The sequence below is a fragment of the Fundulus heteroclitus genome, chromosome 11 (assembly GCF_011125445.2).
Source record: "Fundulus heteroclitus isolate FHET01 chromosome 11, MU-UCD_Fhet_4.1, whole genome shotgun sequence".
Classification (NCBI taxonomy): domain Eukaryota; kingdom Metazoa; phylum Chordata; class Actinopteri; order Cyprinodontiformes; family Fundulidae; genus Fundulus; species Fundulus heteroclitus.
This window is the reverse complement of record NC_046371.1, coordinates 24,471,344-24,486,468: the sequence shown is the minus strand read 5'-3', so window position 1 is coordinate 24,486,468 and position 15,125 is coordinate 24,471,344. Positions and strand designations below refer to the sequence as shown.

General features: G+C 42.4%; 1 protein-coding gene across 1 annotated transcript in view; it reads left to right on the top strand.

Moving 5' to 3' along the window:
* zmp:0000001168 (signal-induced proliferation-associated 1-like protein 2) overlaps window positions 1–15,125 on the top strand; it is a 58,576-nt gene that overhangs the window by 29,888 nt on the left and 13,563 nt on the right. Inside the window, exons 3-9 of the mRNA XM_036143209.1 lie at window positions 308–432; window positions 532–720; window positions 4,600–4,774; window positions 5,075–5,178; window positions 10,302–10,459; window positions 11,876–12,485; window positions 13,247–13,521. Of these exons, the coding sequence (XP_035999102.1) occupies window positions 308–432; window positions 532–720; window positions 4,600–4,774; window positions 5,075–5,178; window positions 10,302–10,459; window positions 11,876–12,485; window positions 13,247–13,521 (1,636 nt within the window). The remainder of the gene's footprint in view (window positions 1–307; window positions 433–531; window positions 721–4,599; window positions 4,775–5,074; window positions 5,179–10,301; window positions 10,460–11,875; window positions 12,486–13,246; window positions 13,522–15,125) is intronic.

The following is a 15,125-nucleotide window of genomic DNA, read 5'->3' as shown; positions in this document are numbered from 1 at the left end:
GATAGTAAAGATGACTGTCCCTTTAAATTTTAAGTGGTTCAGCCCAGAGCCTATTTAGGTTCAGGTTCAACCAATCAGCAAGCACAATGCCTTTGAATGTTTTATATGTGAGGCGTTTATATGCTGCAACATTTTATACCTGTACGGTCCAGCAGTTGACTAGTCATATGTCCTATTCTTGGGATTGTTTTTTTTTTTATTTAACACAATAGAGTATATCTGTAATTGATACCTTTTGTACTTTATAAGTGTTATAGTTTAAATCTCCCTCTCTCTGCTCCAGTATTTAACTGTGATTGTCTTACAGAGCACCAGAACTTCTTTGGGATTGACGATCGCCTCGGCCCAGTGGCCATCAGCTTCCGCCGAGATGAGAAAGAGGGGTCCAGCGGGGCTCAGTACAATTATAGAATCATTTTCCGCACCACAGAGGTAAACTTTCCCATTTTTCGCCCCCCCCAAAAAAAACCCTAAAACACTCTCTTCAAGCCAAGAATGTGTAAAGCTAATTTTGCTGGGTCCGCTCCTCAGATGAAGACACTGCGAGGCTCCATCCTGGAGGAGTCGGTGCCCTCCGCTGCTCGTCACACCACCCCGAGGGGCCTGTCTCCCAAGAGGCTGCTGGAGTTTATCATGCCCGAGCTCAACCTGCACTGCCTGCGCCTGGCTTCGAACTCCCCAAAGGTCCGGGACACGCTGCTGAAGCTGGACGAACAGGGGGTGAGTAACGGCACAGCTGCGACACCGGGCACCGCTCACAGGCACTCACAGGAGGTGTCCTGAGGTACAGCTTCGACAAATCTGCTCTAAAAATCAAAAATGTTTATGTCTAAGTCCACATTCAAGATCAGAAGTTTACATACACCCATCGTTAACATGAGTCTTGTATTAAATTAATTTTCCTTTTTTTTCCCAGTGTGAAATGATTATACAACAAAAACATGTGATACATTTTAAAACAAATATTTGGCGCCAATGGGAATGTGGATTTGATTTTAATAACACATGAACCAAATTGTAATTTCCAAGCTTTAATATATACTTAGACTTAGACTTAGATTTAGACTTAGACTTAGACAAACTTTATTTGTCATTTTGTATGCACAGAGTGCGTACAGAACAAAATTTCGTTTGCATACAGCTTGAGAATTTCAGTGAATTGCAGTAGATTTCAGAATAAAGTAACTTTGCAGGATAAATACAGTAACTTTGCAGGATAGTAAAGTAACTTTGCAGGATAATAAAGTAACTCTGCAGGATAATAAAGTAACTTTGCAGGATAGTAAAGTAACTTTGCAGGATAGTAAATTAACTTTGCAGGATAATAAAGTAACTTTGCAGGATAAATAAAATATCTTTACAGGATAGTAAAGTAACTTTTCAGGATAATAAAGTAACTTTGCAGGATATATAAAGTAACTTTGCAGGATAATAAAGTAACTTTGCAGGATAAATAAAGTAACTTTGCAGGATAGTTTCAGGATAAAGTGCAGCAGTGATTACAGCAATTGAAATGTATACAGTCAGACACCCACACTCATGTTCGTTTGAATAGTCGCCTAGCAACTTTCACCTGGACCACTCCCTTTTTGACTGCATCAGTAAGTTTCTGGCTTGATTCTGCCTGGATTTACAGGTTAATTTAAAGAGGTTGAGATTGAGGTTTGGGTCATGCCTGTTTGTGTGAGTCTGAGACGGTTGTGCTGCCCGAATAGTTGACCGCCTCAGAGTTTCAATTATCCTGGTGTTGATTTGAGATCAAGTTGAAAAACTTCAAAGGTATTTGTCCATCCTTTTTATGTTTTTTTTATCCACTCCGAGCAATGCTGCGCTACCAGCAGCAGTGACACAGTGCCCTAGTATGACGTGAACAAACACCATGCTTGACATCTTCTCCTCACTGCGGCCAAACGGCTCAATCTTTGCCCTCATCTTACCGTAAAACCACTTCCCCCAAATGTGCCCGGCTTGTCTGTGTTGACAGCTATAAGTTTATATCGGCGGATTTGACAGAGCGATTTCTCTCTTGGTCTGTACCCTCTCAGTCTATGGTGAAGAAAACTGGATTTACAGTTGCGAGTCACACAAGTGATCCAGAACTTTCTCGACCATTGCAGGCTTGAGCCTTGCTGAGGCTTTGGTTGTTTCTGATTATTCTAACTAGTTACTTTTATTCACAAGAAGACTGTTTTGTCAGTTTGAACTGGACAGAGATCCTGAACACATATCTGAACTGGATCTGGAATGGATAAAGCCGCCTACCGTAAAAATATTAGAATGGCCTGACCTTAAGCCTATTTAAAAGTCAGAGACTGCTCTTATTTCTTGGGGCGATCAACTGATTTATTTTACTATTTCTGATACACAGCGTGGTCAAACATTTGACTAGAACTATGTCAGACGCTCAACAGACTTTCATTCAAATATTAGTTGGGCTGGGTGGCTATATATTTAACCTTGCATGTTAAATTTAACCCTGTGTGGATTAGAGAAAATGATCAATATATCCAGACCAGCTATTTGTTGATTTTGCAGCCATGATCAGTCCACCCTGGACAAAGAACAATCCATTATTAATGAAATTAAATGAATATGATACTCATGTCAGATCAGTGCCATGATTAGTGTACTGTAGACTAACATCTGAACCAAACAGTAAACCAGTAATCTGTCAACCAAAAGAACTGGTTGAATTTTTCTGTTTTTTTTTTTTTTTTTTTTGATGAGAGAACATTCTAATCAATTGTGTATTTATTGTATCTTCAGGAATTGGTGCATAATTAAGCAGTATGCACAGAGGATGTTGTTGGTGATGTTTCTGTCTTCACGTGGTTTGCGGTTCTGATTGAGATTGTTTTCTACTTTTACATTTTTTGCTTTGTTTCTTTGTTCATAAGGTAACGTAATTGGCCATTGTCATGCAATCACACACCAAGCAAAATGTCCTTTTTGGGAAAATAAAATATCTATTCTTATTATTTTTTTCTCAGTAATGATACATAAGTTCCTAAAATCAGATTAGGCTAAATTTGTCACGAAATCCTTACCGTGCCTGCAAGATGAACTCTTGCGGTGTTTGCGCGTTCACAAACACTCGAGAATCCATCTTGTACCGATGCAGCTTTAACCGTTCGTGTCCGAACCAAAAATGGATTCGGGCCAATCACGTCGCTGTATCACAGTTTAAGGCGGGACATACCGGTGTGATTAAAACCAAGAGCCGCTGAGCCTATAGCCGATCCAACATAAACGTGGCAGGAGGACGCCCACGTAGCTGCGTCTATCACATCTGTGCATAAGGATCCACAATTTCGTCTTTGATAGTAGAACAGCAAGATCACCTTGATTAGCTTACCTTCTTGAGGTTTCTCATAATGCCTGCTGCTTATGTTTTATTTGATACCATGATTGACTAAAACAGACCTTTGGTAGGCGGGCACTAGGTGTCGCTTTGGCCAATCAGCTCAGAGAGTTCTGCTGAAAGTCCCTCCTTTCCCCAAACGGATTCAAATGGAGCAGTCCCAGATTGATAATGTGCAGAAGTAGAGAGCAACACTCTATCAATCTGGCTGGCCATTGATGCTCCACAGAGGAAGCTCAGAGTAGACTCTACCTGCTGAGGGGGCCGAGGTCTTTTGGAGTTTCGGGGGGTACCCCTTAAGAGCTTCTTTGACTCTGTGGAGCCATCAGCCAGATTCTATGGTGTAGTTTGTTGGAGCAGCAGCTTATCTACAGCTGAGAGGAAGTGGGTTAGATAAGGACCAGGATGGGCCGGTGGTGTCCTAGGATGCCCCCTCAACCCAGTGGAGGCGGCGGGAGACAGGAGGACTCTGGCAAAAATAACATCGCTGTTGGACAATGTTTCCCGTCCCATGCCATAAAGCTGCTGCAGAGCTGGAGAGCTCCTCAGTGAAAGACTGCTACACACTAAAAGCACAAAGAAGCATTATCGCAGATCTTTCCTCCCACCAGCTCTTAGACATTATACCCATCACTGCTCGCAACAAACCCCAGAAGTGTTTATCATCTCTGCTGCTGATTTTCGCACTGTTTTTTTCCGTTTCCTGTAAACAGTCTCTTTTTTTTTCTATGAACTAATAGATGCAATTATATATAATATAGTTGTGCATTTCTTTTTAATCAGTTTATGCTACTTTTAATAACTTCCTAAAGCTGTATCTTTGCCCTTATTTTTTACCTTTGTGTGTATCTGCACGTTTCCATTTGTCTTTCACTTTGCTGCTGGTAGACCTGAATTTCCCCCACTGAAGGACAACAAAGGATTGTTCTATACTATTCAAAAATGTAGTTGATCTGATCATTTTTGTTGTTTAAATAACACAAGTTGACAACAAATATTGCATAACTAGCCAAACTAAAGACAACTTGCACCTTTTGTCTCAAATTTGTTTCATTAAGAAGCGTTATAATGAGTGTTGCGTATTTATTTGAGCACTTGTGAAAAGTGCTTTTCTAAATAATCTGGAACATGAGAATGCCCTAAAAGAGAAGGTTTAGCGACGTATTGCGGAAGTATGTAGATCTGAATTGGTGGTAAATGTTTGCGCCTCTCGGTTTTTTTTTTTTTTTTCTGTGCAGCTGAATTTCCAGAGGAAGGTCGGAGTGATGTACTGCCGTGCCGGGCAGAGCTCCGAGGAGGACATGTACAACAACGAGAGCTCGGGGCCGGCGTTCGAGGAGTTCCTGGATCTGCTCGGAGAGCGGGTGCGGCTGAAGGGCTGGGAGAAATACCGAGCTCAGCTGGACAACAAGAGTGAGCCGCCCTCACACTCGCGCCGCACCTCCGTCTATTCGCTGCATCTCACTTTGTCGCAGTGCCGGTATCCGAAGGGCATCAGTGTCCCACTGAAAGCCGGAGATAACTCCTATCTCGCCACGTGTAATCTGAGTAACGACTGAGAAGCAGCGCAGTCTCTGCTGATTATCGCCGAGCTCTTTTCCCCTTCAGCTTTCAGCGGCGCCTGTGACAGTTTGTGTTTTCATCTTGGAGATTATGACGGATTTCTCTCCATGTCTGTTTTCTGTGTTTGTTTGTTTTTTTGTGCAAATGCAGCCGACTCCACTGGAACACATTCCCTCTACACGCGCTACCAGGACTATGAGATCATGTTTCACGTGTCCACCATGCTTCCCTATACAGCGAACAACACGCAGCAGGTGAGATCATACATACAGTTTAACCTCAGTAAATCAGAATGTCAGCAAAGAGTTAATTTATTTCAATAATTCAAGACATGAATAGATCCATCACACATAGGCTGATATCATTTAAGAGTGTATTTCTGTTAATTGTGAGGATTATGGCTCACAGCAAATTAAATTCAGTTTCTGAGATAGTTGGAGAAAGGATTTTTATTACAGAAATGTCATGTTATGGCCTACACCATCGTGGGCAGACTGCTGGAAGTCAATGACATCCTCCACAACACAGACGTGGAAAGTTAAGAAAGAAAAGTGTCCCTAAAAGAATACGAAAATTTGGGGTTTTCATGAGCTCTGAGGCACATTTATCAACATTAGTAGGGATACATGCTTGAATCTATCTCTTTGTGTGTAATAACTCTATATTAGTTTCACTTTGAATTGAATTAGTGAAAAAAGCTTTTCAGACATCTTACAACTTATGGAGATCCAACGATGCATTTCTCTTCCTCCTTTTTTGTGTTTCCATTTCTTCTTGGCTGTCAGTCTTTTTCGGTTTCACAGAATTACTCTCACATAGTTCTTCTTTTGTCTTTACGACATTGCATCTGTGTCCGCTCAGCCTTCATTACACCACTTTCATGCTTTGCCATAGTAGAATAGTGGAAGCTTTAGCAAAACTCTCCGCTATTCCACTTCCACCCAGTCTTCACTCTCACCTTTAGCCTCACCTATGTGTGCAATCTGTGGTTTAAGCCGGTTTTCTGTCATTTACAGAGAAACTGGAGATGACATTTTAATATTGGAAAAAAAAAAAAAAGAGATGTTGACCAGGCCCCCAAACTACTGCTGTTGGTTCTTAACAAGTTAACCTGCAGTTTAAGTGTGAGGCACATTTTCATTTGGGTTTCCTAAAATTCAAAGCATAAAACCCTATTATTTGATTTTCAACTTCAACGTCATTTATTAATAAAGGACTTAAAATATACGCTGAGGTCAAATACCTATACAGATTAAAGCAAGGTATTACCGATAGAACCAATAAAGTTCAAATATTCACATATTCAATCTAAATGTCTTGTTTCTAATGTTTGTGGCTTGAGAGGTCAAAGTACAACAGTAGTACCTGTTCACTTTCTCTGCTGAAAAAATAACCAGTAACCTGGATCATGTCCGTCTGATTATGTTCTAAATAGTGAAAGAGGGCACATACAGTTAGTCATAGTAAAATCTAGATATGGGCGCTATGGCCTAAAAATAAAATCTCCTATTTTTTTTAAATTATTACCAAATCAGAATAATAGATCTTCTTCCCTTTTGTTTCATAAAAGAAATAGCTGATTTTATTGTTTTAAAGAAAAAAAACATACTTTTATTTCAATAATCTCATCTGGGAGTTGACCTGCATTGAAAGTGCAACTTATTACGTGCTTTAAAACATGCTTAGAAAAGAAGATGACAAGATGGCCCGCCATGGTAAATAATGAAAATATATAGGTTTGCTGCTAGTTGTATTACACATCTAAGAACAGGCTTCACTTCGCTTGTGTAACTTCACACCAACTTAAGGAAATAAGTAAATGAATACATGAAAGTGCCTCGTCTTAAAAAAAAAAAAAGGTTTCCTCTTTGGAGTATTTTGAGAATATGTTGAGCATTGCATGCTATTACCAAAACAATTTCCCCTTTCACGACGGATATAGTGCAAAATTTCATGGACGCCCAGAAGAGTGTATTGATAAAACAAATTAAATAAAAAAACAAATCTCTATTTTTCCCAAAATGAAATCTTCAGGAGTTGCAAATTCGAATTAATCAACGAAGTCAATTTATTGCTCAGCTAACAACTATGTCTAGGACAGAAACAGAGTTTTTCTCCCTTTCTCTAACCCAAAGGAATGTGATCCCACCCTGTAGATAAACTGTCTCACAAGTCTTTGTTAAGCAAAAGACTTTATACTACAAATACTTGCTAAATTTTAGTCTCACCATCGTTCACCTTTGAGATGGTTATGCTGTGGCTTCTAATAAGTTTTTTTTATTTTCTTCCACATTTGCTTCCATAAAGCCACCTATGGAACTAGAACTGTCACTACCCATTTAATTTCTCTCTCACATAGAAAGTACCCCTGGATCAGTGCTTTTTTGTGTCTGCTCTGTCCTCTCAAACCCCCAGTTGGTCCTGGCAGGTGGCCCTTCACACTGAGTCTGGTTCCGTTGAAGGTTTCTTCCTGTTAAAGGGGAGTTTTCCTCTCCACTGTCGCCACACGCATGCTCAGATGAGGGATTGCTGCAAAGTCAGTGACACAATGCAAGGGACTGTGGCTACATGCTTAATCAAGAAAGAGTTAATGCTGCAGTTCAACACCTCAATGCAATCTTCTGGGTTTCCTTTGTTGTTAAACTTTTTAACCAGTCTGTCTGTATGACTGACTTTGAGATGACACGCGTTGTGTCATCTCTAAGCTAAGCTAAGTAAATAAACTGAATTGAATTGTGTTCCCCCCACTGTTTAATAAGGAGGAACCGTTGCTCCACGGGCTCCACTGTTCAGGCGTCTACAACCAGGATGAATGTTTTCTATTTTTAGCTTAATTGGCTATCAAAATTTGTAGAAGAAAATAATGAAGACATTTTTTAACACTTTGTGCGTGTTTTTGGTAATTGGATTTTATCATCAGTAACCACGACAAGGAAGTGCTTGATAGAATCTAAAAATAAAATACAAAAGTAGATAGTTTGATATGAAAGGCATTCTTCCTTTTAGCGTTCAAAAACAGATACACAGAAATTTGTGTTTTTCTTTCTTTTTAGATTTAAAATATGAAACTTTAAATTACAATCAAAGAGAAACCATAAAATTACCCTTTTTCTCAAGTTCTGTCTCAAATATTTCCAAAAATCATGTATCACCTGGTGATATCATAACCCAAATATGTAAAGGTTGAGTGTTTTTGAGATCATGTTCACATACGATAAAAAAATTATAATTTATCCTTGCTCTACCTTAATTTTGTAGATATGTGTTTCTTTTGTATCTTTTTCTTAACCTTTCTCCTCTATATACATAAAAAAATTTGCTAGCCCTTTCATCTCTGCAGATTATTTTGTGCTTTGATTATTTCAATTCTGAAAACAAAAAGCTTATCCATTTTATGCATCAAACAAGAAAAATGGCTGAACATAAATCAAATAACCACATAAAAGTATCCAAAACATGCATGAACCCATGGTAAACAATTGAATTTGGAACAAAATCCATCCTCATTATGCATCCTTGTTTATATTTTTTTACATTTATGATCAATTCTATGGTCAAAGTGTGAAGTTTGAGCATAGCTAGTATTAGCTTTCAGAGAGGTGATTTGGTTAAAACTGTGTTAGGAATAATGAGGCTCATTTTTAGTTTCTTTTAGAATCCAACAAACTGAGTCAAACCGGGTTTTTGACCCATCGCCAGTGGCAAAGGGGCATTAACTGAGGGATCTGAGTGTAAAAATGACCAAACATTAGTTTAGTCAAACACAAGAAGAACATGAGGATCCGGTAATCAGTGCCTCACCAGAACATGGCTAAACACCAAGTGTAACAAGTCATACAGAACCAACAGCGATAAATTTGCTGAGGAAAAACAGGAAGTAAACAGAACTCAGAGGACAAATCCAACCTGCATGCAAAGTCTGCATCAAGTCTGTGCTAGGTGGGGACAGTCAGCAGGATAATGTGGTACAAAAATCTGTTATAGTGTAAGAGGAGGTGAAGACTGGAGTCTGCCATCAACCCCACCCGAGCTAAGTCGCTGACAGCCATACATGTTTGGCTGAATTTGGTCTGGTTGTCTGAACTTAATACTGAACCGACCACAGCAGTCTGTTGCCAAGAGCCAATGAAAAAAGAAGGCTGAGACACAACATCAGCTGCATCTTTAATTTCATTTGTAAATATTCAAACTTATAACTATAAATGCAAAACAACCAAGACTCAAGAAGCTTCATTGTCATATTGACATTTTTGGCTCAGAAAGCACATAATTACCCATAACACGCAGATACAACGAGAAACGATCTTGCTGTGTCTGCAATGGGCAAAGTTCAAACTATTAACTAATTATAGTCTAAGATTAAGCAGAACACATAATGACATACAGAATGAAAAAAAGAGCGATGCTAGTCAGATTTCTAAAACTAATAAAAAGAAGAGTTTTATTAAAATAAACAAAACATTTTTACATTTTAAACATTGAACTGCGTTGGGATTAACAAGATACCAATCAAAACCAATCAACATTAATGGATATTGTCCTAATTGGAATTAGGTTATTTATTATACATTTTAAATGTAAGGTTTATGGTAGAAACATTGACATTTTTAGAATAAAGTTTTAACTTTGAACGTCATTCAAAAAACCTACACAACTTCCCACATTAAAAAAAAAACTGTTCAAACTTTTCAACATGAGGATTACGAAAAAAAAAAAAAAAACACTATCCAAATTCAATATTTATGTAAATACATATCATTCGCAATCACTTCCATTAAATATTGTAAATTGCAGCTTATTCATGTTATGGGGCGGCAGAAAAGAAATGTGGTCATAATTCAGATAACATCCTCTGTTACCGCCTCCAACAGGTGTGTTCAAAAACCTGTGAAGACTGTGAAAGTTGTGTAGTTTGTCCTCGGATTAAGTCGCATACAGAGCACCTGCAGCATCACTTTAGAAGTTAAAGTGCAGATTGATTATGACGCACTGTGCTGCAGTAATAAGCCAGCCAGAGAGGACGGGGCCTCGACGGAGCGATAACTACGTGATGTTCTGAGTGAAAAGGGAACCCAGCAGGTTTTTGTGTGTGACAGACATCATGTCACGAACCTCCCCAGACTTCCCGTATCGTCCTGAGAGCCCAATATTTCCTATTTTTCTTAATTTAAGGGAGTTAGACTTTGTTAATGAGACGTTCAACGACCAGTTCTAGGGTGTAGATAACAGAAAGAAAACTTAGTGGAGAAATAAAAAAAAATATTTTACAGTATGAATCTAACTGGTTTGATCTGAAATCATAATGGCCATTATGGTCTAGTGATGTGTGAAGAGCTTGTGTAACTCTTGCCTTTGTGTCCTGGGTTTGCCTCACCAGCTGCTTAGGAAGCGGCACATCGGGAACGACATCGTGACTATCGTGTTCCAGGAGCCAGGCGCCTTGCCCTTCACTCCGAAGTCCATCCGCTCCCATTTCCAGCACGTCTTCATCATCGTTCAGGTTCACGAGCCGGGAACGGACCACACCTACTACAGGTGATTCTCGCTGCTCTGCTGCTTATACACATTTAAGATCACCGTTCCTTCAACCAACCGGGAAAAGCCCAGACGATGACATAAGCACTTTGGCAGGTGTTTGATTCGTTCACGCCGTCTGAGTTCGTTGGAGTCACACCCCAGACACACCGTTTCCTCGTGGAAAAATGGCATCAGTTAAGATATCAGGAAGAGGATAATGGATTTCCACAAGTCTAGTTCATCCGCTGGTATCATTTCCAGATGGCAGAAGGCCCCACGTTCATCTGTTCAAACAATTAGATGCGAGCATAAACATGATGGGGATATTCACCCATCGCAGTGATCAGGAAGAAGCTGGTTCCTCTGTACTAGACACAACCTTTCGGTGCAAAATGTGCACTTGAGCTCCAGAACTGAGGCACTGGAGCTCGTAAATATGCTGAAGCTGGTAAGATTATGTCGGACGCTCACCTGGGAAGAAGCCATTAATCCAAAAGTAGCACAAAAAAGCCTGATTAAAATTGATAAATGCACTCAGGGACTTATAATGTCCATGGATACATCTGGGGTGGGGGGGGGGGGGTCACAGAGGAAGCTTGCCAACCTAAGAACACCAGCTCTAGTGGGAAATCCAGAGGTGACAGCATAATGTTTGCACTTCACAAAATAGATGGAGTCGTGGCGAAATATTGAAGAGACGTCTTAAGAAATGAAATAGGAAGTAAAATATTGATTCAGATTCCAAATGGATCTAAATCCTTAACCATATTTATGGCTCAGTTTTTGTTTTCTACAGCATCAATCATTTTGGAGTTGCAATAAACAAGCCCAGGTAGGGGACGGGGACGGGGGGGGGGGGGGGTTCATGCATGAGGCAGACCAGAAACCTGATCCTGATCACAAACCTGAACCTGACCGAACCAGTGGGCATCCACACTGGTTCGGTCACTGGTTTGTATGACTTACTTCATACAAACTGGGTGTATGTAAACTTCTGAGTCTGAAAAGGGCAATGAAAAAACAAAAATCTCTAAAAGTTTCTCTATCTCGGTATTTCTGGCATTTTGCAAGTAGAAATAACATGAGTGATCCCAACTGGTCTAAAATAGGAAAGGTTTAGTAGATTTAATGCCACCGAAAATGGAATTTATGTCTTTTTACGCTTTTTTTTAAGTAAACAGCTGGTTTTAATTGTCAGTAACAAATAAAAACAGCGAATTGTGAGGAAAAAGAGACTTTTACACTCGTTTTGTCACCATTCCTGGAGTCAGTGTTAGGTTGACTGTTACTATTGGAGTAATAGCCGCTTCACTGAAGGTGTGAGCAGAAAACACTCCTCCACGTGTAACCCCGCTGCACTGAAAACAGCACAGAGATGGAGCGTTTCCGCTGAACCTTTCCCATTCTCCTCTTTTTTCCTCTCTCTCCTCTCAGAGTGGCTGTGACACGCTCCAAAGACATCCCGCTTTTTGGGCCCCTGTTCCCCAAGGGCGCCCGCTTCCCTCGCCTGCCCGCCTTCAGAGACTTCCTCCTGGCGAAGGTGGTGAACGCCGAGAACGCCGCGGAGAAGTCGGAGAAGTTCCGCTCCATGGCCACCCGCACTCGGCAGGAGTACCTGAAGGACCTGGCGGAGAACTACGTGACCACGACGCCCATCGACTCCTCCACCAAGTTCCCGCTCCTCTCGCTGGGGAGCAAGCGCAAGGACAAGATGAAGGGCGCGAAGGGCGCGGAGCTGCACAGCGCCGGGGCGCTGGTGTGGGCCGTGATGGTGAGCAGCAGGGATGAGCTGGAGGCCGGCGAGCAGCAGAGGCTGCCCTGTCTGCTCGGCGTGTCGGCGGAGTCGGTGGTGCTCATCGAGAGGCTCAGCCGCCGGGTGGTGTTCAACTGCTCCTGTCGAGACGTCATCGGCTGGAAGGCGGTGACGGAAACAAAGGACGGGGGTCCCTGTTTGGATGTCTTCTACGAGCGCGGGGAGTCTGTGTCCATTAGCATGTTGGAGAGTCAGACGGAGGACATAAAAGAAGTGGTACAGAGGCTTGAGGTGGGTGGCTTTAGTTTGACCTTTAGTTAAACACGTTTTATCATGCATTGCTTTTCGCCCCCCCCCCCCTTTTTTTTTTTTTGGCCTGATTTTTGCACAAATATTTTATTGACTGTCTATGTACAATTTAAAAAACAAATTTTGCTGTTTTTATTTTTTTTTCTTCACTGCATGTGCCCTCTTATTTACTTTTATCTGAATGTTATGTTGTCTGTGTACTTAGTCTGGTAAATATGTCTTGTCTTCACCGTGGGATAGTGAGAAACGTAATTTCGATCTCTTTGTATGCCTGGAGCATATGAAGAAATTGACATTAAAGTTGATTGATTGATTGATTGATTGATTGATTGATTGATTGATTGATTGATTGATTGATTGATTGATTGATTGATTGATTGAATATTAAATTAAAATATGAAAAATGTCCCGGGCCATTAGGATTCATTTCCTCCTAATCAATACGTTGTTGAATCAATCTGGGTCTCGTCTGACCTGAGCATCTCCTTCCACATGTGTGTTTTATCGTTTACCGCAAACAGAACTTCTTGTTTCTTTGCTTCAACGATGGCTTTCTTCTCGCCACCCTACCTTAAAGCCCAGATCTGTGGCGGGAAGGACCAAAAGTCGTCGGCGGGTTCTTCTACCCGAGCTGTGGCTTTCTGCAGCTCCTCCAGAGTCAGCCTGTGGCTACAGTTTGACAGAACAGGAACGTGCTCCATGCTCTGTTTAGGAATCACATATCTCGGTCTGCTCTCCTGCAGCTGGTGACGCGGGGCTGCGAGGCGCTGGAGGTCACCCCGCTGCGGGACGGAGTGGGGCAGCCCGGCTTCCTGATGAACGACGAGGGCTTCGTGACGGACCTGCAGAGGTTCTGCTACGCCGAGAGCGGAGGCCTGCAGCTCTGGGCCCGCGTGGTCCGGCTGTGCGGGCATTCCCTGGTTCACCTGAGCCCCGAGGAGAGGAGCAGGCTTCTCCGCACGGCGCACAAGATCCACATCACCGTCATCCCGCCGGACGAGAACGGCAAACCTCGCAGGTGGGGAAGGAGCCTTCCGACCCATCAGGGACAGGCCGATGTGCGGGAGGGAGCGGACGGGGAGTCAGGGAGTCAGGGATAGGTCACGGTTAATGACAGCCTGTGGTCAGCCGGCCTACAACCACTAAATGATTTTTAATGATGTTTAATAAGACCGACCCGGCCTGGCCTACTGTACCCCGGACAGAGGATAAAGTATTAAACCAGACGTTATTAAACCAGACATCTCAGCTGCTTACAGCTTGCAGGAGAGAACGCCCCTGATTTATTTACGTTCAGCCCTGCGTCGCTAACCTGACTCTAGCCAGCTGTATGTCGCTCCGCCTAGCTTCACTCACATCCATCTTGGACATAGAGAGTGATTTCTTCAACCAATTTTATTGTCTGGCCAATCAGTACGCAGGGCTGGAGTTTCATAGATGTGACGTAGTGGAGAAGTGACCGTGACGTGAGACTGTTTTGAATCAGACAACAATGGCGGCTCGCATCGAGGAAGCAAGCGTTAACATTGATCATACCTCTCAACTTTTGACGACTGTTGAGAGTGAGATTGTTGACGGGGGGGGGGGGGGGGGGGGGTGTTGGTCGATTGAAGACGGTCCAACGGGGGGGGGGGGGGGGGGGGGGGGGGGGGTTGGGGTGCTGTTGGTCGATTCAAGACGGTCACTATTTTAGACGGACTTTGCTTTCAGGTTACAGTTTGTAATAACACATGACGACTTACCATTTAATTCGCACACAACACGGACCGTACAAGTGTTTCACTTTGGATGAGGGAAACTTGTTTGCGCGGCGGCGGTCCTTGCAGCTGTGTTACCTCTACTACTGGACGTGCGGAAACCATTGTACCGCAAATTGGTTCCGCCATGACGCGAAGCGTCCGTACGCGTGCGTTTCAAGAGTGAGATTTTCATTGTAAGATTGAGATTTTCAAAGTAATGCGTGTGAACGTGTGCAATTGATGAAATGCGTGTGTCACACGGTCGATGCGTGAGAGTTGAGAGCTATGCATTGATGCTGCTATTTCTTCCGTGTTGTCCAATCTACCTAATATTGTTTCATTAAAAGAACATCAGAGAACGCCTCTGAAGGCTTTTGTTGGTGGAAACCATGTTTTCGCCCTTCTCCCGACCGGATTTAGCAAGTTTTGTTTTTCGGGTTGTTTTCCGTGGCGGAGCGGTTAGCGGTTAGCGGTTAGCGCGAACCATGCTAGGAGGCCTTTAGTTCTCAACACGGTCGGCCCGGGATCGACTCTGACCCGCGGCGCTTTGCCGCATGTCTTCCCCCCTCTTCCTGTCATCTCACTGTCAATAAAATGCCTGCCACTAGAGCCGCAAACACATTAAAAAAAAAAACGTTTTTTTTTTTCCTGCGTCGCTCTCACAGCGTCACGGGTTAGCTTCGGTGTGAGTGGTTGAAATAGCACGTCAATAAAGATGACAGACAAGTGGCTTATCCAATCATATGCAAGGATTTTTGATAAGGCCCAGCCTTCAAAAAAGGCAATTCCTATGGAGAGGTCCCAGATGGATGTGAGTGGAGCTAGGCGGAGCGACATCCAGCTGGCGAGAGTCAGGTTACTGCGTCGCTCCTTCTGAGGCACA